The 26454-nt window shown below is 41.7% G+C and overlaps 1 protein-coding gene and 1 pseudogene across 1 annotated transcript in view; both read left to right on the plus strand.

The window, feature by feature from the left end:
* stan (Protocadherin-like wing polarity protein stan) overlaps positions 1–26454 on the plus strand; it is a 158909-nt gene that overhangs the window by 14452 nt on the left and 118003 nt on the right. Inside the window, exons 3-11 of the mRNA XM_080284512.1 lie at positions 3839–4003; positions 5409–5544; positions 8348–8597; positions 14245–14449; positions 15169–15278; positions 18240–18404; positions 18905–19059; positions 19521–19687; positions 21151–21411. Of these exons, the coding sequence (XP_080140638.1) occupies positions 3839–4003; positions 5409–5544; positions 8348–8597; positions 14245–14449; positions 15169–15278; positions 18240–18404; positions 18905–19059; positions 19521–19687; positions 21151–21411 (1614 nt within the window). The remainder of the gene's footprint in view (positions 1–3838; positions 4004–5408; positions 5545–8347; positions 8598–14244; positions 14450–15168; positions 15279–18239; positions 18405–18904; positions 19060–19520; positions 19688–21150; positions 21412–26454) is intronic.
* LOC145415167 (5S ribosomal RNA) lies at positions 2275–2393 on the plus strand (annotated as a pseudogene).

A 26454-nucleotide genomic window follows, 5' to 3' on the forward strand; every position in this document is an offset into this window, starting at 1 on the left:
TGGCAGCGTGTGATTGTGTAGTGTTGCTGTTGGAGAGTGTGATGCTATTTAGTGTTTTGTAGAGTTTGCTGGTGTTTGTTTTGTGATCAAGTGTTTGGAGATAATTATTCCAATTCAGTGTTTCTGTTCTGATATTTATTGTTTATATGAGTGTTGAGTTTTTGTATTTGTTGTACTGTGTCATGCGGATGGGGTGTTGGGGAGTGTCGTAGTGTGTCCCGTTGACTGATGAGGCCTTGAATTTCTGGTGTGAAGTTGGGATTGTGTCTCTTTCTGTTGCCTTTAGGGATGTGTCTTTTGGTTGCATTTTGAATAATTGTATTGGAAGTGTGCACAGCGGTGTTGATTTTTGTGATGGGTGTACTGTTTAATGTTTCAAAGTGTTGTTCTCGTTCAGTTGTGAAGGCCTCCCAGTTGGCTCTCTTGGGGTGATTCTGGTTTTGGTAGTTATGATGATCGAGAGATGGTCAGAGCCAAGGATTTTGACCACTTTCCAGAACATTGTGGGGGTGAGGTTTGGGGAGTAAAAGGTGATGTCTAGGGATGATGGGAGGAAGAGGGCTTGGTGTGGGATATGGGTATGTTGATGGAGACTATTGAGTATGAAAAGATTATCTGTTTAGGATTGTTGTACCAGCCCTTTGTCTGTGTCAGGGTTGTTGACATGCCAGGCTGACGCCTTGGCATTGAAATCACCACCCAGGATAATTGCCAGGCTGACGCCTTGGCATTGAAATCACCACCCAGGATAATGTTGGGTATGTTAGTACTGTGGTGTATTTGTGGAGAGTAATTGTGTGACACTGTGGGGGACGATTGGGGGGGAATGTATGTATTGGTGATTATTATGTGTGATTTGTTACCAGTGCTTATTTTAATTGATTGTATTTCTGTTGTGGTGTCATGTGAGGGGAGAAGTGACTTTGTGTGTGCACTAATATCTGAAAAGTTGATGGATTTGCGTACCAGGATGATGAGTCCACCGCCACCGTCGTCAGACCTGTCTTGTCTCATGGTGGTGAAATTATGAAATGTAGGTGTTTTATGTGTTGTATGTAGTTTTGTTTCTTGTAAGATGGCAGAGTGTATGTTTTGTCGTTTGATGAAGTGTGTGAGTTTTTGTTTTTTGGTGTTTATGCCATCAAGGTTTATTTGAAGAATGTTTATGTTGTGTGTATGATGTGTGTTGGGTGCTGCAGCACGGGAGGGAGGTGGGGGTGTGGGTGGAGGGGAAGGGGTAAGAGAAGTTTGTGATGGAGGTAAGGGTTGGGGTGAATTTAGAATGGGGTGGAATGGGAGGGGTTGGGGGATTGTATGGTGTGGGAAGGATCGGTGGGTTAGGCTGAGGAGGTGTGGAGGAAGTAGGAGTTTGTGATGGAGGTAAGGGTTGGGGTGGAATGGGAGGGGTTGGGGGATTGTATGGTGTGGGAAGGATCGGTGGGTTAGGCTGAGGAGGTGTGGAGGAAGTAGGAGTGGGGTTAATGGAAGGGCTAGTGGGTGGGGGGAACGAGCATAAGGAGCAGGTCCAGGTGTTTGTGTAATATTTTGTGGGTGCAAATGTTGTGCAGGTGTAATGGGTCAAGTTCTTGCAGAATTGTACTGAACTGAAACCTTTGTGTGTTGGCTCGAAGTGATAGGTTTTGAGCACGTTGGACATATGTATTTGTTTGTGGGTCCTGGATTGCTCTCAGTATCCCCGGCTAGAATTAGTCTTTGAGAAAAGACCATCGGGGAGTCATTCCTTGGTGTAGAAAAAACGGTGTTGTTGTGTGCGTGGTACTTGCCCGAGCAACCAAAGCCAATCCCAGGTTCTCGGGCCATTTGAGGGGTCGGGAGGGCTTGCAGTGGTTTGGCCCCAATGCTGTCCTCCTCTGCTTCGACAACCTCTGGGGGGGTAGACCCACGGTGAAGGTGCCACCACACCAGATCCATTAAAACAGTTATCCGCATGCAGTATCCTAAACAAACACATTTACAGTACTTTACTGATTCCACCCCCCCCCACACACACACACAATGAAAATGGCATATAAGCCTGTGAAGAATGTAAGTTTGAATTCTATGTGTTCAAGAAAAAATCCATAAGCAAGACTGACTATAACCATTAGAAAGACTTTTATCTGCAAGACTTGACACACATCATCGTCATCATTAACCTGTATCCTTCTAAAGACATTCAGTTGATAAAGCATATATACTGTATATCTATCTATCTGTCTGTCTATGTATCTATCTTTCTATATCTATACATATATATATACTGTATATATACAGTATAACAGCCATACCACGTTGAGTACACCGCTTCCCGTCCGATCAGCGACGTTAAGCAACGTTGGGTCTGGTTAGTACTTGGATTGGTGACTGCCTGGGAACACCAGATGTTGTTGGCATAACTCCCTACGTGTCAAGTGGGGTTGGTGGAGGATTAGTGCCCCTCCCTGTAAAACAGTTAACTCTAAGCCCTTGGCCACCCCGTTTGGGATACATGGCGTCTGGCAATGAATGAATATATATATATATATATATATATATATATACATATATCTATTTATGTATGTATGTATGTATGTATGTATATAGCAATTCCTCATTGAACACATATTTCACAGTATGTTCAGTAACATAGAAAGAGTTTCACATAGCACACAATATTTCATTACGAAGTGGTCAGCGTATGCAGTGAAGAGTTAGGGTTGAAATAACTGGCAGTAGCATTTATCTCAATATGGGGCATTAACCATCCACTCACTTGGTGTAGTGCTGTTCTTGGGTGTCTGTCCGTTCGTCTCTTCCTTGCTCTTTTCCATCCTTCCTATTGTGTCTTTGCTTTCTTCATTTTTTCCTCCTCCTTCTGCCTATAGGTGACTTTACACTCCCTCTTCTGTCTTTCTTTCCTTCATTGTTTCCTCTTCCTTCTGCCTACGAGTGACTCTACACTGAGTGTCAAACCAAATGATTCCTGTACACCAGGGAACCATTTACTGTGCTGGGTGGTAACTGTATACCCAAACTATGGCGCCTGATGGCTTAGAGGGTAATTAAGGCACACCAATCAGACTGAGCCTGTGCAGGCTTGTTTCCAAGGGGTGGTTGGAGTTTATTGCTCATGTAATGCCACCCAGGGATGAGTGAGGCTAGTCACTCTCATCTTAAATGTATAGGACCAACTTGCCTAGCCCCTGGCCTGTGCGCTGCTCATGGAGCACCACAGGATTGGATGATGATGATGATGTCACATTTAGATTGTTTATGAACTTTTATAGACGTACATACACCCATTCGCAGCAGATACATTTTGCTAATTACCTGCAGCTTCCCCTCCCCGTAAAACAACTAACTCAATGTCAAATGGCCACCCCTTACGGGATTATGGCATCTGGCAATAGATAGATAGATAGACCTGCAGCTTCAAATATAAGTTTTGAAAATAATTTAGATCATTTTTCGTGTTGGAGCACCTTACAGCAGTTTTAACATGATAATTTTTAGGAACTTCCCTGTTGTGTTACATAAGGAATTATGGTTCCATGTGGCTTAAAACAATCATAACTTTGAATAATTCAAAAGAAGCACAGTACCTGTGGTGCTGGAGAGGGATGTCTTCATGTGGTGTCATCAGTATGGAGGATGTGTGTGCTGCCCAGTTATACAAGTACCCCTCAGCTCCCTCTTTATCCCCTGAAAGGAGGATGGTGACTGTGGGAGAAGGCAACTTCAGCCTGCATTCCACTGGATTTTGCATATCAGATGAATCTAGGGCTATAACACCTACATTACTGCTGCATTACCCTGATTTGTTAAACTGTATTACCTGTACCTCATTTCTCATACTCAGGTACTGCCCTTTGATGACACCTTGTGTGTGCGAGAGCCATGCCTCAACTATGAAGAGTGCCTCAATGTCCTGAAGTTTGGCAATGCATCTGGCTTCATATCCTCCAGTACCATTCTTTTCCGCCCCATCTACCCGGTCAACACCTTTGCTTGCAGGTGCCCTAAGGTAAATATTGTACAGTACTGCAACCTAAATTAATCTAACTTTCCCAAAGCATCTTTGTCACTCATGCCTTACCATAAAATCATGTAAGATAATTAATGCAGTAGCTGTAGAATGTCACCATAGGTTTATTATTTCCAAGCCTAAACGTATGAAATTTTTCAGTGTTTAATATGATTCTTAGCAGTGTTGTTATTTACCCCACATAATTTGCCATTGTCTATATGTACAATTCACTGGGCCTTCAATTTGTGTGGTTCATTTATCCATGAAAACTGCCTTCAAATTGAATTGTGCACATTGTTCCATAAGAATCTTTGTTATTTGGCTTATTTGAAGGAGGAACTCCCAAAACTTTCCCGAAGTCCCTATTTTGGCCATCTTGAAAAATATACCCTCACCAAACACGTGCATAAAAATGCACAGATCATCATTAACCATGAAAAATGGTGATTGAACAAGAATACAGTGATGATAAGTGGCCAGTAAGTGGAATTTTAGCTCACCTTGATACTATGGATAGTAAAGTGACAAATGTTTTGAGAGAGGGGGTTATCTGAAGGGCTAGAGGAAGGGGAATTTCGCCCCTGGTGTAATGGACCAAACTGAAACTTAACAAATTAATCACAGGTCTGGCTGGGATTTGAACTCAGGCCTTCACGCTTCATACACACGCACGTTACCACTGAGCCAAAGAGAGGATCCCCGCTGTGCCTCTAAGCAACGCGGGCTTTTATACACCTCATTACATCACTCTTTTCTCTTCCTGGTGATTAATTTGGTCAGTTTCAAACACACATGGTAGCATAGAGCATTGGAGGCCACCTTTGGGGATGCTACGGACCACACTGGACAGCTGACCTTCGGGGTGTAAGTAACATCATTGCCCTCAAGGCCTTACCTCACATCCCACACCGCTGCCAACCAGTTTAATAACCTGACTGAAACTAAACTAATTAATCACAGGTCTGTCCGGGATTTGAACTCCGGCCCTCACGCTTCATATGTGGCACGTTACCACTGAGCCAAAGAGAGGATCCCCGCTTTGCCTCTAAGCATTGCGGGCTTTTATACACCCCATTACACAGGATTGGTCAGAGGCCTGTCTTATTGAGTCTGGTGGTGCAGACATATATGCCATGTTGCCTGGTAGGTGTTTTGAATGTTAGTTGGGACAAATTGAATGTTGATCAGCTGTTTTGCCATGAAAAACATGTTGGCCGCTGTGTAAAACAGGTTGAGGTAGAGGTTGATAGTGCCATGTAAAACATGTTCCACACAATTGGAGGACATGCAGAACAGGTCTACTGTTTCTAGTTATTCTAATCAGTTTTTAGTACTGTGTCTTAGTCTTAACATTTATATGTTTGTATAGTCTTAACATTTATATGTTTGTATATATCTACAGGGATTCACTGGGATGCGAGAGCATTATGCTTGTGATACAGAGGTGAACCTGTGCTACAGCAGCCCATGTGGCAACCATGGAACCTGCATGCGGCGTGAGGGTGGCTACACCTGTGTCTGTCTCCCTGGATACACAGGTAAGTCAGTCCTTCTCTCATACCATACTTCAGATTCTTGGCTCATCACTAAATTATGATTTTGGTTTATGTATGACCATAGTTAATGTTTCTTAAATAAATTGTACAGCATTTCCTTTGAAAAGATCAAGTGCATTTACATAACTAGAAACTCTTAATGATTAAAAATAGCCAACACCCAGTTTTTCAGTAGTGCATAATTCAGATATCCACATGCATGTAATGATACTGTATTTCACTGAAATCTGGTGGATAGGTGGGCAGGGGATCAAGGAAAAGTTGATTAGATTTTGAGATGGATCCAGATCCAGGTGCAGGGATAAATAAGAAATTTCATTGGTGTTGGCAAAGGTATTTGATCTGGTGAGATTCAGTAATAGGGCAGGCTAAGACCATAGAAGTTATTGATTGACTATTATTGTATGGTTTATAAAGGCTTCAGCATGCTTGCATGCATCGGTCTTGGTCACCTAATGGTGGCTGTCTGCGCTGCTTGATCTCTGGCAGCCTCTCTGTTTAGTCCCTTAACCAAGAACTGGGACCTCATCCTAGGTCTTTTTCAGTCTGCCTTTTGCAGCCCAACCCCCTACATTCACACATCTCACCCTCCACACTCAACTGTCATCCTCCATCACCTCATTATGCCCAAACCATCTCAGTCTACCCCTTCTCATCACAACACCATTGCACTCCAGTCCCATCCTTCCTCTCAACTGTTCAATTGTAATCCTAGCTCTCCCAGGCCTTGCATTCAAGGATGCACTACACATCCATCGATTGTAAAATCTGCATCCAAGAGATTAGGTGTGCTAAACCGACTCCGCTCCTTCTTTACCCCTGCACAATTGTTGACTCTATACGGGGGTTTTATCCGCCCATGTGTGGAGTACAGCTGTCATGTGTGGGGAGGCTCCCCACATACAGCTCTTCTCAGTAGGGTGGAGTCAAAGGCTTTTCCTCTCATTAACTCTCCTCCTCTTACTGACTCTCTTCAACCTCTGTCTCTTCATCGCACTGTTGCATCTTTATCTCTTTTCTGTCACTACTTCAATGGTCACTGCTCCTCTGAACTGTCTGCATGCATTCCTCCACCTCTACGACAGGCGCATAGCACCCGTCTAGCAGACTCTCATCCCTTTTCTGTTCAACTGTCTAATGCAATAGTTAACCTTTACTCCCAGTCCTTCATTTGTGCAACAGGTCAACTCTGGAACTGTCTCCTTCTGTCTGTATTTCCTGCTTCCTATGATCTCCAGTCTTTCAAACGCAGTGTGTCCAGGCATCCCGACATGATTGGATCTTGAATTTGGCTCTCTCTTGTATTTTGTTTTTCTCTTGGAAGGAACAACAATTGCAGTCTCGCGGCCTTTGGTTCCTTCTTCGTCGCATTAAAAAAAAAAAATCTAATCACTGCAATTTCTTTACATTTGTGCCTGTGAATGTCCTCTTCCTTTACTGCCCATGTCACACTATCATACTGCATTACACTCCAAACATACAGCATATGAAGATTCCTTGGCACGGAGGGAAAGCCCTCCCATTGTCAGGAGAGGCAACAGCTCCCTGAATCCCCTCCAGCTACTTCTTACCCTAGGCACAGAGCTAGCTCCATTTCCACCCTCAGTACATAACATATCTCCCAAATAACAAAACTCTTTCCCACAGTCAAGAGACTAACCGGTATCAGTCCTTTCAAGCCCGACGATCTCTGCATGCTGTCCCAGACACACCACACAGGAAATCAGCATTATCTCACAGTCTGCCTCTAATACCGCTACAATTTTTTGTTTCTTTTTATGCAAGGAAGATGGAAACAAAGGCTACAAGCCCACTAGATTTTCCTCCAAGATAAAACAAAAACAAGAGAGAGCCAAATTCCAGATCTGTTTGCTTTGAGATGCCTGGACACACTGTGTTTGAGACTAGAAGTTATAGGCTGTAGGAAATACAGACAGAGAGAGACAGTTCTAGAGTTGACCTGTTGCATACATAAGGACTAGGAGTAATGGTTAGCTCTTGCATTAGAAAGTTGGACAGAAATGGGATGAGAGTTTGCTGCTAGATGGGTGTTATGTGCTCACTGTAGTGGTGAATTGATGTAAGCAGACAATTCAGAGGAACAGTGATCATTTAAAGAACAATAGAAAAGAGATAAATTTGCAACAGTGGGATGAAGAAAGAGGGGATGAAGGGAGCCAGTAAGAAGAGGAGAGTTAATGAGCTGCAACGCCTTTGAATCCAACCGCTATCACAAACACTGCACAAGATGGAGTTACATCCAACACCCTTGTGGCAAATCACACATTGCCACACTCCCTTTGCTTTGACCATACCTTATAAATATTCATCTGGAAGGAAAAAGGAATTACAATAGTAAATATTATTTATTGGCATTGGTAGAGGTATGCTTTCTTTGAGTGCATTCTGTTAGATAGGATTTATTTATCATAAGTTATTTACTTAATTATGAACCTATATCAAATAATATTTAAGGGATATGTATTGAAGATTAGCAACTGTGTTATGATAACATGTTGAGCCCCTTGCCTTGTAGATATAAGTAGCCACCAATGACAGCATCATATCTGAGGGAGTACAACAACCCATCAGCCTTTGGTGTCAGACCAGATCAAACATATACAACAGTGATATGCTTGGCAATAATCACCTGGCATTTTGCATGTAATAACAAGACACAAAAGTTTTTGCAGTCAGAAAGCTTGATCTCATAAACTGTCCTTTTCATGCAGCACTCCCCAAGCCCTGTTTTTTCTCTGACTGAGATACCATACTGTCCCCTCAGGCAAAAACTGTGATATAAACATGCTAAGTGGGTCATGTGTGGAAGGAGTGTGTCGTCATGGGAGCACCTGCACAACAGTCAGCAGTAGCAGCGGAGATGGTAATGGTAGTGGGGGCTTCACGTGCACCAACTGTAGCCGCTCCCTTTACCACACCTCTACCTGTGAGCTCAGGGCCAGGCGCTTCTACAACGGCTCCTTCCTTACCTTCCCTTCACTTAAGCAACGCCATAGGCTTCACATCAAGATAAGGTAAATGCTAATAGCTTTGTCCAAATGATCAGTTAGTACTGTTCATTTTGGTCTCCTTTGATGTCATGATTGTATTGCATAATTATACAATTTTTTTGCATGATTTTTATAATTGTTACATATCACATGTTTCAAGAATTCATGCAAGTTTCTGAAATTTAATTCCCCTATATGAATGACTAAGCAGCATTGTGTAAGTAGTTTTCCTATGTTTACAGGCATGCAGTAGACTAAAGATCCAACTTTGCACATCTCTACATACTTTCATTCTGTCTTCCAGTCTATTCGGTGATGTTTGTTATTTTACTGAATGCATAAGCATTGATAATTTCCAAGTTTCATCCCCAGTTTTTTTTACCAGTCTCATTATCAGAATTGTGTTTGCATGAATGAAGAAAGGAAAAGGAAAGGGGATGTTAGTGTTTTTATAGAAACACTTATTCAGGTTCACTTTTCTAAATGATTGTCTCTCAGAGTATATCTTTCCTTCATAATTATTGTGATAACACAGACCATGCCGTGTGAGCTGTTCCTGAAATTGATTATGTCCAGTTTTGTATTGCTATGATGGGGTAAGATACAGCATTTATTAAATGTTAATACTCTTTTTTTTTCTTTATTTATTTATTTTATGCAACTCTGAGCATAGGCTTCACAGCCTGCTCACAAGACCCAGTAGTCCTCCTGCATACCGTACACCTCCACATGTCACCACTTCGGCGGTTATGCCCACCGTCCATATTGAATACATGCTAGGGCTGTTTCATACAGGACTGGTGTATTGGTATTAGCGGGGGTACTGTTACGACATGTTGGCAGGTCTTTTGATAGAATGGTAAAGTCTAATTTTATGATGTTCAAATCCTTAAACTGTTCCCTGCCCTACCAGGGATTTGAACCTGGGTCCATTAGGACATCAGGCCACTTCTCTACCGATTCAACCCCCCCCCCCATCTCATACCCATCATAACTCATTTCTGGCAGAGGTGGGCACCGCAAACGGAAATTCAATTCCGCAACGCAGATCCACAGACTCAAAAAATTGCCTTCTGCAACCACAGATCCACAAGACTCTTGAAATTTACAGTTTCGCAAATGCAGAAACACAACACAGACCATTTTTATCCCTTTCAGTACCACGGTATCAGCTTCATTTTACTCTGGATACCATTAGAGGATTATATTAAATTTACAATGATACGTTTCATAATCAAGGGGTTGATTATCATATCTAGTTATTCATCCACTTCAGTTATATCTGTATTTACTCTTTTCTGTCTAACAATAGGTGACTTTATGCGGTTTGGAAATTGTCTGAAGTAATGAATGGGATATATAAAATCATAGTTATAGTAAAACTCTAAAGTATATATTTCAGTTATTATTAATAGTATATTAGACTTTTTTTAACTACAAAACAAGAGCAAATCCTTCACTATTGTATATAAATGAATTAAATTATTACACTTCACACCTCACACTTGACAAGTTGACACATCAGTCACACTTGACAAGTTGACACACTAGTCCACCTCTATTCGTCGACTCTAACCTCCTCAGTCATCACACCTTAGTCACAGTCAGACTCCTCCAACAACTGAGACAACTCCAACATACAGTACATCTATCTATCTATCTATACTGATACCGCACGGGGAAAGGTGGTTGTCTGGGAAGAAAAATTGTAAAATTGTGTTCAGTTTCATTTTGTATGTTTCTTGTTAATTTGTTACAGTACATCAGTACAGGAACAGGGAGCTGTAGACAGAGGCATTAATGAACAGTACAGAGCCCTCAAGAACAATTTCTTGAGAGTTACTGACGTAACATGCGGCTGGACAAGAGGACCACCAAGACATAAAGTAACTTGGTGGTGGGATGAGGGTGTAGAAGCTGCAATTAAGGAGAAAAGAAGGCTTTTCCGGGAATGGAAGAAGGGTGGTAGCAAAGAGGAATATTTGGCTGCCAAGCGTAGGGCTAGAAGAGAGGTATACAGGGCAAAGTCTGAGTCACAGAGACAATTACTTGATAACCTAAATCATGGGGAAAGGAAAAATTTATTTAGGGTGGCAGGTCAGGTGAAGAGGGATAATCGGGATATCATAGGTGAGCAGTGTGTGAAGAATGATGAAGGAAGGGTAGTGGTGAACAGTGAGGATATTAAAGATGCATGGAGAGAGCATTATAACCGGTTGTTGAATGAGGAGTGTGACTGGGACAGGGAAGGTTTGGAGCCAGCAGATCCAGTGTCTGGCCCTTGGCCTTTGATTGATACTGCTACTGTGAGTGAGGCAATAGGCAGGATGAGGGTGGGGAAGGCAGCAGGTGTGTCTGGGTTGACTGCCGAAATGTTGAAGGCCTCAGGCGATATAGGGGTGAGTTTAGTCACTGACCTGGTAAATAGGATTATTTATGAGTGTGTTGTCCCAGATGATTGGCTGAAGAGTGTAATTGTAAATGTGTATCAAGGGAAGAGTGATGCCCTGGAAAGAGGAAATTATAGAGGTATAAAGCTTTTAGATCAGATAATGAAGGTAATGGAGAGAGTTTTAGAAGGTATGATTAGAGAAAGAGTGAATATTGATGAGATGCAGTTTGGGTTTATGCCAGGTAGGGGGACCACTGATGCCATATTCATTGTTCGACAGCTTCAGGAAAAATATATTGGTAGGAGAAGGGATCTTTATTTTGTTTTTGTTGATTTGGAAAAGGGCTTTGACAGAGTCCCTAGAGAGGTGGTGAAGTGACCAATGAGAAAGCTTGGCTTGGAGGAGTGGCTGGTTAGGGTGGTTATGGCTATGTATGTGGGTGCTCACACCCAGGTGAGAGTGAATGGAGATTTGAGTGATGAGTTTTCCATGAATGTTGGTGTGCATCAGGGGTCAGTCTTGAGTTCCATGTTGTTTATCATGGTACTTGAAGCCCTTTCACGTGACTTTAGAAACGGACTCCCGTGGGAGTTGTTGTATGCTGATGATTTAGTGTTGATTGCAGAGAATGAAAGGGAGGCGGAGGAAAGGTTTAGGAAGTGGAGAGATGGTATGGGGCAAAAGGGTCTAAGGGTAAATGCAGATAAACAAAAGTGATGATATCTAGGGTTGGTGGTGGTACTGTCAAAGACGAAGGAGAGTGGCCATGTGCAGTTTGCCACAAGGGCGTGGGAAGTAATTCCATCTTGTGCGGTGTGTGATAAATGGGTGCATAAGAGATGTAGTGGTATCAGAGGTAGATTGCGAGATAATGCTGATTTTATGTGTACAGCATGCCGGGGTAAGCAGGTGGAGATTGTCAGACGTGAAAGGATTGAACTTGCTGGTGAATCTCTTGAGTGTGTGGAAGAGTTTTGTTATTTGGGAGACATGTTGTGTGCTGGAGGTGGGGCTGGAGCTAGCTCTGTGGCTAGGGTGAGAAGTGGTTAGAAGTAGTTCAGGGAGCTCTTGCCTCTCCAGACATTGAGAGGGCTCTTCTTACGTGCTAAGGGGTCTTTGTATGCAGCATGTGTTAGGAGTGTAATGCTGTATGGCAGTGAGACCTGGGCAGTGAAGGAGGAAGATATTCGCCAGCTCAGACGTACAGAAATGACAATGATTAGGTGGATGTCGTCCCTGCGTCCAAGGCCTGGAGGGGCTGGGTTTACAATGGAAGAGTTGAGAGGTAGGATGGGACTGGAGTGTATTGGTGTTGTTAGAGGAGAGGTAGATTGAGGTGGTTTGGACATGTGGAGAGGATGGGGGATGATAATTGGGTGAGGAAGGTGAGAAGTGTTAATATTGGGGGTGGGGTTATGAAAGGTAGACCGAGAAAGACATGGGATGAGGTCATTAAGTGTGACCTCAGGGTTAGGGGACTGAACAGGGAGGCTGTAATGGATCGTGCAGCGCGGAGAGCCGCCATTAGGTGACCAAGGCCGACACATGCAAGCATGTTGGAGCCTTTAAAAACGAAAACGAGTATTTCTCTACCTAATGATTTTTGTTGAGATCGAAATACAGGCACAGGCAATGCAATAAGCCTGACAAATTTGAAATTTAGACTGAAGGTCATATTCTAGGTGGACTGGGAGGCTTTGTAGCACATCTTGACACTTTTCATCTTGTTATTGGCTTTTATGCTAAACAAGTCTTTCTAGTATCGATGTAGTTTACATAAGTAACATACATTATAACATCTGAGAATCGTGAAAATAAATTGATCTTGAATGAGGCTTTATGTTTTTCTTTATATATTTGGGGGAAAAACATCTTTGCTGGCTTTTATCCTTAGATTCTTATTTCTTACCCTTCCCCCAGAAAGCTTAAGATAATGCATTGAGCAACCCTCCAGTGAAAAGTAGAATACAACTGCCAAGACGATGTTATGCTTTATTATTTATTCACGAGTACAAACATTGCCCCTTCTTGGCTTATACCCATTTTCATTCCTTTCTTGAGAGCATGGTATGAAGTCAGTGAATATCAAAAAGAGATGAATCTGATCTTCAGCCGTTCTCTCTCTCTCTCTCTCTCTCTCTCTCTCTCTCTCTCTCTCTCACTTTTTTTTTAAGGAATCGTAATATTATCATACAAAATGCACGATAATGAAAAATGTTACTGTGCTTTGTACTGAAGATGGCTTTATCATTTACAGTAAAAGCTCGATTAACTGGCATTCAATGCATTGGCACATCCGGATAGCTGGAATACAAACTCTACTGTAGTAGGCCTGTAACATATGCTAAATTTTTCGTTAAATAATTTTTGGTAATGTTTGCTAGTTTGTGTTCAGCCCTGTACCATTTCTCTTGCTGTCTCTTTTGTGTATTGTAGTGTACTTGTACTGTATCTTACCTGTACTGTATCTAATACTGAATAATGTACTTTATGAAATAAGGTACCAAACTTGGTCTTATTTCATTTGTTTGGCCTCCCAGAAAATTTCTAAGATTAACATTTGATTATCCAGAAAATTCCATATCCGGAATGGAAGAATCCCCATGCATTCCGTTTAATCGAGCTTTTACTCATATTCAATATTTATCATACGTATGGCAACAGTGTGGGAGTGGCAGGCGACTCACCCAGACGCTGCCTGCCAGGCTAGGCCATGTAGATGTTCGGGGACAGATTTTTGTTTGTTGAAGTGCTTCCGCAAGCGCAAAACGGCGAATTTGTGTAGAATGTTGCAAATGCAAATCCGCAAACAAAATCACACTTCTGCAGTCACGGAATTTTCAGTTTGCAGAAGTGATTGTGGAAGTGCCCACCTCTGATTTATAGTACTCAGTAGGCTGGGGTTGATCTGCAGATGGTTCGGGTGGTGTTCACAACCCCCTTTCATTAACCAAAAAATATTACAAGATTGTTAGAAATGCATAGTTTCATTTGTTTATTTTTCAGTCTTCCACTTTAAGTTAAACTTTGAGGTCTGCATTATGGAGATGAGCTCCACTGCTCAACATGTTAAGGCATCTGCACTTTTACTTTACCTAAATCTGTAATTTAGAAAGTGCCAGTAGCCAGATAAGTTATCAAAATTTTCTGTTCAGTAATACATTCAGAACCCCACTAATGGTTACTTGTCCACCCCATTTGAAAAATCCTAAAATCACCACTCCAGAAGTGATGAATGATATTTAAAATATTCTTTCCTTCTGGCTTATGTTGTGCAGTTTTGCAACGAGAGAGGCAGATGGGCTCCTGCTGTACAATGGACGATACAATGAGAAACACGACTTTGTGTCCCTGGAGGTGATAGATGGGGCAGTGGAGTTCTCCTTCAGTCTTGGCACCAGCACTACACGTGTCTCAGCCTCTCTGCCGGACGGTGTTAATGACGGCAACTGGCATACTGTCTCTGTTACATATTTCAACAGAGTAAGGTTATCGTAGTTGTAGGTCATTTTCTCTTGTGTTATTATACAGTACTGATAACCTTCTTAATTCATATAGTAGAGATGCCTGCTCATGTACAAGCCAGCTTTTACAGCACTTACAGTCAGGCATATGATATTGTAGCAAGAATATTTGTGTGTATAAGGTGGACAATTAGAAATAGTAGAAGTGAGTATTTTGAATTTAGGAGTGTGATGCTTAGTGGTGTGCCTTGATTATGTGATGCTCGGCATTGTGATATTGGAAGAAGTGAAGAATGGTGTGAAGAGGTCTAAGAATGAAAAGGTATTGTGGGTTTATGAGGTACTGGTATATGCAAAGATGATAAAATGTAAGAGAGTGGAAAGAAACATTTGTTGAAAATATGCCAGAAAACTTGGTTGAGTGAAGTTGAATCAGTGGAGTGGAAGCAGACTGTGATTCTGTAATTGTACAGAAGTAGACTGTAGGTGATTGAAGTGAAAATTATCCTGTTGTAAATCTGCTGTGTTAAGGAAAGATACATGGAAGAATAATGTATGATATTAGTAGTGCCCCTTGTCTATGTTGTGACTTATTTGACAGATGAGATTGCTGGCATTGTTAATCCAGTAGAATCCAACAACTTTGGTGTCATATCTTATTGAGACTCCATAATTAATGTAAGGTTATAAGAACTTTATAGTTTACCCCATGTAACTGACTTCATTCTTTTCTGGCAGAGTGCAACTATTAGTCTGGACAACTGCGACACTGCTCTGGCAGTGAAGTTTGGCCACAAGATCAAAGACTATCACTGTGCCAACACCACTGCACAGATCTTGGATCCAAGGTAACTTGATCATAATCAAAAATAAATTTAGTCACTGTCTTGGCAAATATATAGATCGTAATTTCATTTTCACCTCTTATCAGGTACAAATGTACAGAAATGACATCTATTATATGAATGTGTAGTGTGTCCTTGAATGTGAGGCCTGGGGGGGCTAGCATTGCAATTGTATAGTTGAAAGGAAGGATGGGACTTGAATGTGTTGGTGTTGTGATGAGGAGGGGCAGATTGAGGTGGTTTGGGCATGCTGAGAGGATGGTGGAATGTGTAAAAACACAGGATGACACAAAGGCAAGTTGTTTGTGGCCATCCCATGCAGAATTAATCCTCTTGGGAACGATGACGAAAATTGTGTCGTATCGCTGTTGCGCTAAAGGGAAACCGATGATGCAATTTGCGTCACTTTGGACAAAAATATTCACCAAACATTAAGTTTTAACAGGTTAGTGCATCAAACTTGGGTGGGTTACAGGGGAGGATGTACGTAATTTACACATATATATGTACATAATTTTCATACTGAGTATGTTAATTATAGGTTCAGTAATAATATACCGGTAAGAAAAGATCAACAAATAATACATTTTAGACTATTTTTTTTAGCTTTTGGCGATTTACTTAAAAACTATTGGTTGTATTGAAATTCTGAAAACACCACGAGAAAGATTGTGAAATTCTGCATCTAGACATACCTGTATGCTTTGCTTTTGCATGGTGCAGGCAGAATTTTGCACCAGGATGTTGGGAATGTATTTAAAGCTATTTTTACTCTTGAACAAGTTTATTCTCACTGCATTTCTTTACATTTACTCGTCAGTTTTTTGTTTTTTATTAGCTTATCGTATAGTATAAACACCAGCGAAGATGATGGTATACAGTTTATACCAGTACAATACTGTATAACCAATATAGTTTACCAAGAGTGCTGCTCTTGGGTGTCTGACCTTTCCTCTCCTCCCTCCATTCCTTCCTCCCTCTTCTGTCTTTCTTTACTTAATTTTTTCCTCGCCCTTCTGCCTACGGGTGACTGTACACTCTCTATTTTGTCTTTCTTTCCTTTGTTCTTTCCTCTTCCTTCTGCCTATGGGTGACTGTACACTGAGTGACAAGCCGAATGGTTTCCTGCACACCAGGGTGGTAACCATCCATCCATCCATCCATCATCCAATCCTGTGTCGCCCCACAGAGAAGCATAGGAACCCAGGGCTAGGCAAGTTGGTCCTGACATTTAACCCTTTGAGATTCCAATGACTCGTTTTCGAGTCATCACAAATCCAACCGTTGAGATTCTGATGACTGGAATTTGAGTCACATGAAAAAAATATTTGCCATAAATTTATGAGATGCAGCTGCGGTCTTAATTTGGCAGCATATGACACGTGGAGACTTGCCACATCACATGTGAGTGACTCAACGATATTGCGTGATGCGGTGCAGTGTGAGAGGCAAAACAAAGCCAGTCTGAAATTAGTAGGCCTGCTTTGCAGGAGTGACCTCCTGACCTCCACAGATTTCCATGTGCAGTGTCTCTATTTCTAAGTCTTTTTCAATGCAATTTCGTGTGGTTGTTGTGCTAACATCTGTGCATACAATGACCATGTCAAAGTGTTCACGTGGCTTGTTTGGGAGTTCTAGCAGGAGCAGGAAAAGTGGTGCGAGCTCCCACCATGACACGTAAGAGCCGTGTCACAAGGAACGTGTTTAACCTAAGTGAGTTATCAGAGCTTCAGAAAAGAGCTCTTACATCCACCAAGTACCAAAAGGTGCTGGATTGTTTCAACAGCGATTCTGTCCCCAGTGATGAAAGTGGTGATGAATGTAGGCTGCCTGAAAGCGATGAAAGTTCGAGCGAAAGTGACATGTGAAAGCATTGTGCAGCATCTATTCAGCTTTACAGTGACAACAACTTATTACTTTACCATGAATATTAAACATGCAGGAAACGTTTATATAAAGTTACAGTACTTCACAGCGAGCACGCAGTTGGCGCACAGCGTGAAACTCAAAGATTTTCCTATCAATTTACTTTCGCTTATCTCTGTGAAAACTAACATAAATTGCCATAACCTATATATATATATATATATATATATATATATATATATATATATATGTACAGTATATCAACAGAAGGGAATTTACTGTAGATTGACATGGTGCTGTCAAATTTTAAGTAACTCTAATACTGTACCCTTTTTTTGACAAATATTTTTCTATGGAAGGGTGTGATTTTTCCTTTTTGTCTGACCTCAACTCGTCCTATTGGCCTTTTAGCTGTCGTATTTACCTTTTTCAACCATACTACGATAAAGAGCAACTATTCAGCTTTAAGACTGTACCATACATTTGTTTACCGTAAAAAGTAAGCGTACAATGACTGATCAAGTATAAATATCCCTGTGCGATGGCGCGCGCTTTGAGCGCCCAGCTGAATCTGGCACAGACAGTCGGCGAAGGGCCGAAAATCTCAAAGGGTTAAGATGAGAGTGACCAGCCTCACTCATCCCCGAGTGGCATATAACCAAATTATGGCGCCTAGTGGTTTAGTGGGTAATTACGGCACTCCAGTCGGATTGAGCTGGTGAAGGTGTATATCCAAGGGTTGGTTGGGGTTATTGCTCACGTAATACCACTTAGGGATGAATGAGGCTGGTCACTCTCATCTTAAATGCTGACCAACTTGCCTAGCCCCGGGCTCCTACGCTCCTCATGGGGCAACTTAGGATTGGATGATGGATGAATGGAAATGTTTTTCTCTGTGCATACACAGATGTAGCCACTGCTGGGTTCTCACTCTGTTCATGTCCCAGAAACTACTGAATACTTACAGTTCCCAAGAAGGTTAAGGCATCTGGGTATAGATAGATAGCTAACACACTGTGACTGTATGTTGGTCTCCTAATCAGTGTATCTGGTTCCCTTCTGCTTGATACACTGTACTGAGTGTACATATTTCCCCAGGTGTGCAATCTTGACTGAGTCATGCCACCGCTTCCTTGATGTAACAGGGCCACTACAGGTGGGGGGACTCCCAGCCCTCCCCACCACATACCAGGTTCACCACCATCACTTCCAGGGATGCATCTCAGATCTTTACATTGACCACAAGTTCATCGATCTTAACTCGTAAGTTACCATGGCTGGAGGTTTCGTTACTCCATTGATGATGTTGTCAGTGGATGGATAGAATTGTTTATCACTTGTCGTAGGTACAGTGTGATGTAGAATGACTTTTACCACATGGATATGATAAAGGATTACTAGGTTACTTGTATGTGCACATCCATTGATATACTGTATGTTACACCTGCAACCAAGAGTAAATTTATTTCACAGCAATGGGTTACATGTACAGTATTGTATAATGGCATAATGCAGGTTGCATAAATGCCCCAGGTTTTCTTATACCATAAGTCTTTATGTTCTTTTTACTGTTACTTTTAAAGTAAAATATTCGAAAAATTGCCTCTGCTATCTTTAAAGCTGATTTGCCAGTTCTCCCAATTTCCAGTACTATTAGTGTGGAAAGTGTGATATACAGTACAATACAGTCTCAAAACTTACTCCTGACATAATGTGGACTACCAGTACTTCATAGATCAATTTCACATTTCTCCCTTACTCAGCTATGTGGCAGACAATGGAACATACCTTGGATGCCCTGATAAGAACAGCTTCTGCCGTGCTCATCCATGTAAGAATGGTGGAACTTGCAGAGAGGGTTTTGGCACACACATCTGTGCCTGTACCTCTGGATGGGGGGGCAAGTCATGCACAGAAGGTTGGTTGTTCTCAGGGATAATATGTATCTTCTTGTTTTTTGTGTAATTATTTACAGGGGGTGTTTGTTGTAGAACAAAATGTACATTACAGGACAGTGATAAGCAGGAGCATTAAGAAGATATGGAAGGCAATACTTTTCTGTGTCAACAAAGCAGTGGTTTATACTGTGTAGCCTAGTTGTTTGAAGTGTTGTAAAATATTTCAAGCAGCTCTATAAGGATTTGAATTTGGATATTATTAAGCCAGTGAACATAGTTTCAACATTGGAAAGACTTTCTATATTGAAGAGATTAATAAAGGTTGTATCTAACTCTTGCAGTTCAAAAATCTCACTTGGAGTGATTAAAATCATCTGAAGATACCATTAATAAAATAAAAACACATCCTCAGATTGGAGGAGGATAGTGGCATATATGTCAGTGTTGTGTTACCAAATCTTACCTAATTGTGTGTGTGCAGAGGTGGAGGTGGTGAAGCAGTTCTCAGGGGATGGGTTTGTGGTGTCCAGTCCTCAACTCCAGACCATCAAAATGCCATGGAGCAGTGAGATCTCATTCAGAACCCGAGAGCAGTATGGCCTCCTAATGATGACTGTTGTAGGCATCAACACCAACAGCATCATTGAGGTAAGTTATATAAGACAGATGTAGAATATTCATTGTTTGTAGAAAAATGTCGAATTATTTTAAGCTTCCTAGTTCCTCTATTTGGATTTTCTTTCTTACTCTTATACTGTCCATTACAACACATTTCCTTAGTGGGTCTGTATGGGTTAATAATTCTTGTGTTTCATTGACTGCATAGCATATCCTGCATGAAGTTCATAGAAATATTGTTAAACCTAGTGGTGCAGTAGTGCTTCATATCTTAGGCGAATCACTGATTTTATGCCCATCATTAAAGCATTTACGACATTTGAGAGATACTGTACAGTACATGCATTTTAGTTCAGTATAATACCTTGACTGGAAATAGTAATTGAAATCAGGCTAGTAATTTTTTTTTTTTGGGGGGGGGGATGTTGGGATTCAGACTCCTCCTTTTAAGCTGTGCCATTGCTTTTCCCAGGAGAGAACATACTGTACATACATACATACATATATACATATATCATGTATATAATCCAGGAGAGAAAGAAAAAAAATGCCTTTTGATAGTGTACAGTAGAAAGCCAACACAACATATAAAAACAGACAAAGATTATTGAAAGAAAAAACAGTGCATATTTTCCTGTTCCTTTATGTATGAATTTTACCATACTGATGAAGGAAAAAAAAAAATTATATATATATATTTATTACCTAATTACCTTCCCACCATCCCATTTCGATGCATTGGATCCACTCCTGCATGAGTACCACTATAATCTCTGCTTCATAATCTCATTGGCAATGAAGATTTCATACCATCTCTTCCTTAGCCATGCACTTTACATCCCAATATCCTCTTGTGTGTTACCAATAAAATTTATGTCCATGCAGCAGACCATCGTATTACAATGAACTGATATGTAGTGGATCACTTATACGATGACAAAAAATGTTAGGATCTTTTCTCGGTATACAATAGCATTTCACCTTTACTATCATTATGATCCTGTACGAAGCCTCACTGGTCAATGTACAATTGCTGTTTTTGCTTACACAATTGTCAACATACGAGCTTACTGTCATGTACTTATTCCAAGGTGGCCTGTGAACTCATTCAGTATCAGGTGTGTTAGTGTCAGTGATGGAACAGTAGTGTGGTGTTGGAGCTCAAGTAGCAAGTAAAGTGAAAGACTGTAAATACCAGCTGAGGTGAGTTAGAAGATATTTAGACTTTGTTGAGTGGGTGACTCTTGGCCAAAAATGTATCGCCATTGAACCCATGTTATGCAGTTAATAACATGATATACAATAAATCGTTATGCGATTAATTTTTTCAAAACTTCCTCATTGTCAAACAAGGGCATGCTGTATTGAAAAGACATAAAACAGCCTGAGAGAAAATATGGTGTAGTGTGCAAAATACTGTAAAAAGGTAAAGAAGAGGTACTACTAAGACTTTCATGTCAACAAGGTTACAACCCTATGTGTTCTTCTGGCAGCTTGTGGAGGGTCACATCCAGTACCGCTATGAGAACCTGACCAAGCAGCTGTGGCGGAAGAGAGTGGATGATGGGCTATGGCATCATGTGGAAGTTAAGTGGATGGATAATGAGGTGTGGATTAACCTTGACTACGATGACCATGAAGTGTCTGTATCCACACAGTCCCGGGTGGAGAATCATTATGTTGGAAAGATCTCAGTTGGAGGTGTCCACCCATCAGACCCTGCTAAGGTTATAGGCTTCAAGGGTTGTATCAAGGTAAGGACATTTGCCCCTTTAGTATGATGATCCTTTTTGAAAAACTGTTTTTGCCACCTCCAGATAATTTTATTTAGATGAGAGGAGATTTTTCAAACATGGGAGGGTGAGTAGAGCCTCCACAGATCCCTTCACAACAAAATATCTCCTTCAACCCAAAGAGAATTCTCTGGTGGTGGCATGATGAAAATGAAAATGGCAGCATGAGACTCAAAGTGTTATGAAATGCAAAATTATATTACAGTGTACATTTTAACCCCACAACCCAGGGGGATACTCTGTGTTCTTATTGGTGACAACAGATGATTTAGTGCAGCTTAGAAGACACTTTTTGAACCAGAGGTTCAGCTGTAGACTTTATTAACCCCTTCATTACAAGGGTGTTCTTCTAAACTGGATAAAATCATCTAGTAGCAGCAAGAATAAAATATAAGACCTGTTCTGACTGAAGGGGTTAACCACACTCTGCCAGTAATTTTATCTTAAAGTGACTCCCAGACATAGACCTACATTCCTATGCCACTAGAAGTGTTTCACTCTTATCCTCTCACTTATAGTCCAAAATCGTTGAGGTCCATCTCCCCGCAGGTTAAATCTCCATACAATATTTTTCAGCCTACAAGATGATGAATGAATGAATAGTTGTGCCTCTATCATGTCACCTTGGATATATTTGTCTATCTGTCTATCTATAGCCCGATGCCCTAATCCCGCAAAGGGTGGCCGCACACAAAACGCCTCCAAGTCTCTCTGTCACCCACCATTTGACTACCCTCCCCCCTCCCTCATATACCTCTCGACTCCATCCCTCCACCTCATCATTGGTCTCCCTCTCCCTCCCTCCACCTCACCTACATACACCCTCTTAGTCAGTCTTTCATTCTCCATTCTCTTCACATGTCCAAACCACCTCAGTGTATTTCTCCTAATCTTCTCAACCACATCCACATCCACCCCACAGCATTCCTTCACTTCTTCATTCGTCAACCTGTCCCTCCACGTCACTCCACATGCTCCTCTCAAGTAACTCATTTCCACTGCTCTCACTCTTGACTTGTTCCCCTCTTGCAAGGTCCATGCCTCGCTTCCATACATCAGGGTAGGGATCACAATACTATCATGCAGTGACTTCTTAACTTCCATACTCACCTCCCTATTTCTCATCACTGCTTTCAGTGTACCAACAACCTTCCTTCCTGCTGTACCCTTTCACGCACTTCATCCCCCAAAGTTCCATTCTTACTCATCACACTACCCAAGTACTTGAATGCACTCACATTCTCCATATCCTCACCATCCAACCTCACTGCACACTCTGTGACTTCATTCCTCTCAAACACCATAACTTTACTTTTGTTTACATTAACTTTCAGCTTCCTCCTCCTACATACTGTCCCAAATTCATTCACCAAACCTTGCAACTCTTATTCATCTTCACTCAACAGTACTGTATCATCAGCAAACAGCAACACCGGAAGCTTCCAAATCTCACCCTCATTCATTAGAGCCACCCCCACATCCACTGCCCTACCCTGCATCTCCTTTACAACCCCATCCATGTGTATATTAAACAGCCATGGAGACATCACACGACCCTGTTTCAGTCCCACACTGAGATCAAAAAACTCACTCAGCTCACCATCCACTCGCACCATAACCCTAGCTCCCTCGTACATACTCTTCACAGCACTCAACAATTTCCCCTCCTCTCCATATATTCTTAATACCTTCCACATACCTTGCCTATCTATTCTGTCATAAGCTTTCTCCAAGTCCATGAAGGCAGCATACACTTTCCTTCCCTTCTCGAGATACTTCTCCACTAAACATCTTAGAACAAATATCTGATCTACACACCCTTTTCCCTTCCTAAATCCCCCTTGTTCTTCTCCAACTAGCTCCTCTGTCATATGCCTAACCCTATCAATGAGTATTCTGCCATATATTTTACCAGTCACACTAAGTAGGCAAATACCCCTATGGTTACCACATACTTCTCTCTCTCCTTTTCCTTTGTATAAAGGAACAATTATACCTGATTTCCAGTCCTCTGGAACTCTTCCCTCTTCCCAAGCCAATCTACACAACTTCCATATCCACTCCACAACAATCTCACCCCCATACCTAAGCATTTCACTACACACTCCATCATTTCCTGGGGCCTTTCCCAACTTAATCTTCTTCATCGCTTCCACTACTTCCGCCCTACTGATCTCTTCCTCCCTCCTCTCATCTCTTCTGCTCCCAGCCATTCCCCAACCACTTATACTCGCACTGCTATCACTCTCCACATTCAACAAATCCTCAAAGTGCTCCTTCCATCCCCTCAGTTTCTCTCTCTTCTCCACCAACAATCTATTATTCCTATCTTTCACTCCCCTACTATTTGCCCTTTCACACTGCCTTACTTTCTTCACCTCCTTCCAAAACAATTTCTTACTCTCCCTCCATTTCACATCAGATTCCTCCCAAACTCCTCATCCACTTTCTTTTTACTCTCCTTCATCAGTCTCTTAATTTCCCTTCTCCTTCTCACGCATACCTCTCTCTTCTCTCTCTCATCTTTTCCCCTACCTTTACTCGCTAACCATTCACTATATGCCTTCTTCTTTTGTTCCACAGCTTGTTTCACCTCATCATTCCACCATGCTGTCCCTTGCACACCCTTGCATCTCCTCCTCACTCCACAAACTGCCTCACACACTGGGCCTATCTCTTCCCTGAATATCTTACATACGTCTTCCACCCCTTCCATCTGCTCTAGCTCATACTTCCCAGTCTTTCTTCCACTATGCTCTTATACTCCGTCATTTTCTCACTATCTTGCAATTTCTCCACTCTTCTCACAGGAGTTGCTTCCTCCTGTCTTCCCCTTCGTCTCCTCAACCACTTTCTTTGCAGCTCTACCTTGGCCATCACTAAGTGATGGTCCGAGACTCCATTCCCCCACCCTCTCCACACTCTTGCATCCAACACTTGTCTTCTCATTCGCTCATCCACACACACATAGTCTATCATTGCCTTTCGTTCAACAAGTTCACCATCCATCCTCCTCATTACTCTCCATGTATACCGGTGGATCATCTTATGCCGAAAGTAGGTGTTGGCTATTGCCAACCCCTTACAAGCACAGATGTCCACCAAAGCACTTCCATTCCCATCTACATCAGCTGGCACACCCCACTGACCAACCACTCCATCCACTCGTACATTCCCAACTTTGCCATTCATGTCTCCAATCAACAGCACTCTCTCGCTCCTCTCAAACTTGTCCATACACGCTTCTACACTCGCCCAAAACTCATCTTTCACTCTTGCCACTCGATCCTCTGTCGGGGCATACACACATACAATCGCCCACGCTTGTATACCTACTTTCATCCTCACCCATACAATCCTTGCACCCACTGTTCCATACTCTCTTATATTCTCCTTCCATTTCTTGCTTATCATCAGACATACTGCCTCTCTTGCCCTCTCATTTTCATTGACTCCCGCACATATACCTAAACCGTATTCCCATTCTCTCACCCTTTCACCTTTCCATTTAGTTTCAGTCAATCCACATATATCCACTTTTGCATCCTCAAGCACCTGAACAATCTCTCTCTCTTTCACTTCATCAGTCACTCCTCTCACATTCCATGTTCCCACCCTTAGAATGTCCTTCGTCTGTTCCTTAGTCGTCAACGTATGGTCCGTCCGGGTCCGAGGCGCTTTGTTCGCTTTTTTAGTTAGTTCTTTTTACGGGGTGGGGCACTAACCCACCACCAACCCTTTCAGTCGCCTCGTACGACAAGCAGGGATACCTGGGGAGTATTCTTGAAACCCCCTGCTTTGTCAAAATTTAAGAGATTTCATTAACTGAAATGTTCTTTTGGCTGAACAGAAGCTGTTCTAGGTTTAACCCTTTGAAATCCAGGTGCTCTTTGTAGTTCATATATGCTGCTATCAGATAATTTTATTCAGTTTAGAAAAGAACTCTTATTTTGAAAGATTAATTTATACTACATTGTAATCCTGCTTATTTAAAGAGTACAGTCATCCTTTATGGTGAACACATCTGGTTTGCACAGATTAGACTTGCATAGCAACCGAGACTGTGTCCCCAGTCTAACTTGTGCAGGCTTACCTTGACTGAGACCTTAGATTTTCAGAACCTTCAGTGTTTGATTTATTTTTCCCCAACTTGTCTGATGTTTCTGACAGACCATTACCTGTATCACAGCTCTGTAACAGCCAACTAACAAAAGTAAACATCTGCAATAAGATAACAGTAAAAAGACCTTCGGGTGTATGTAGTACAGGTAGATACAGTAATTGAGAGAAAGAGAGAGAGGAAGTGAACATAGAGGAGAAGGAAAGAAGAATAAAAAGAATTAAAGAGAGGAGAGAAGGGAGGGTCACATTTGGATGGGAGGGAGAAAATGTAAGCTCTTCTCGTGATGACAGTAGCTGTGACTTCACATCAGTATTTGTTTTCAAAAGCATCCCAGATGCCACTGTCTTTTCTCTCTCTCTCTCTCTCTCTCTCAGTGGTAAGGTGTAGCTTTAGAAAGCATATCAGTAAGCATGTTTGGCCATACAAGAGGGGAGATGAGGATCATGGTGAACATAAGGTTTACACATAGGCCTTTATGTACACTAATGGGTACCAAGTTACACAGAACCTTAGGTTAACACATTAACTACAGTGGACCTTTGCTATAACAGACAGTGTCATAGCAGATATTGAATTTAACACACACCACGGAGGCCACTGGACTTTCGTCGGCAATTACAAGCAACGTCCATTCAATGAGGCACAATACATGTGTTTCCTTGTGTTTTACATCATCCTGGCCTGATATTGCCCTCTTCCTTTAGTGACTATTGAGTTATAATAACAGACTTTAGTAATACTGTACTAGTCATGAAGAAGTGCTGTGACAAGGATGTGAACTAAGCTGCAGATGAGCAAAATCATGGGCCAAGTTAGTGTAAAATGGGTATGATTTACATTTTTAGTACTTGAGTATGCTATTACATCTATATTCATTTCAA

The sequence above is a fragment of the Coenobita brevimanus genome, chromosome 101, assembly GCF_032717465.1.
Source record: "Coenobita brevimanus isolate Jiangsu-jjx chromosome 101, ASM3271746v2, whole genome shotgun sequence".
In the NCBI taxonomy this organism is placed as follows: Eukaryota; Metazoa; Arthropoda; class Malacostraca; order Decapoda; family Coenobitidae; genus Coenobita; species Coenobita brevimanus.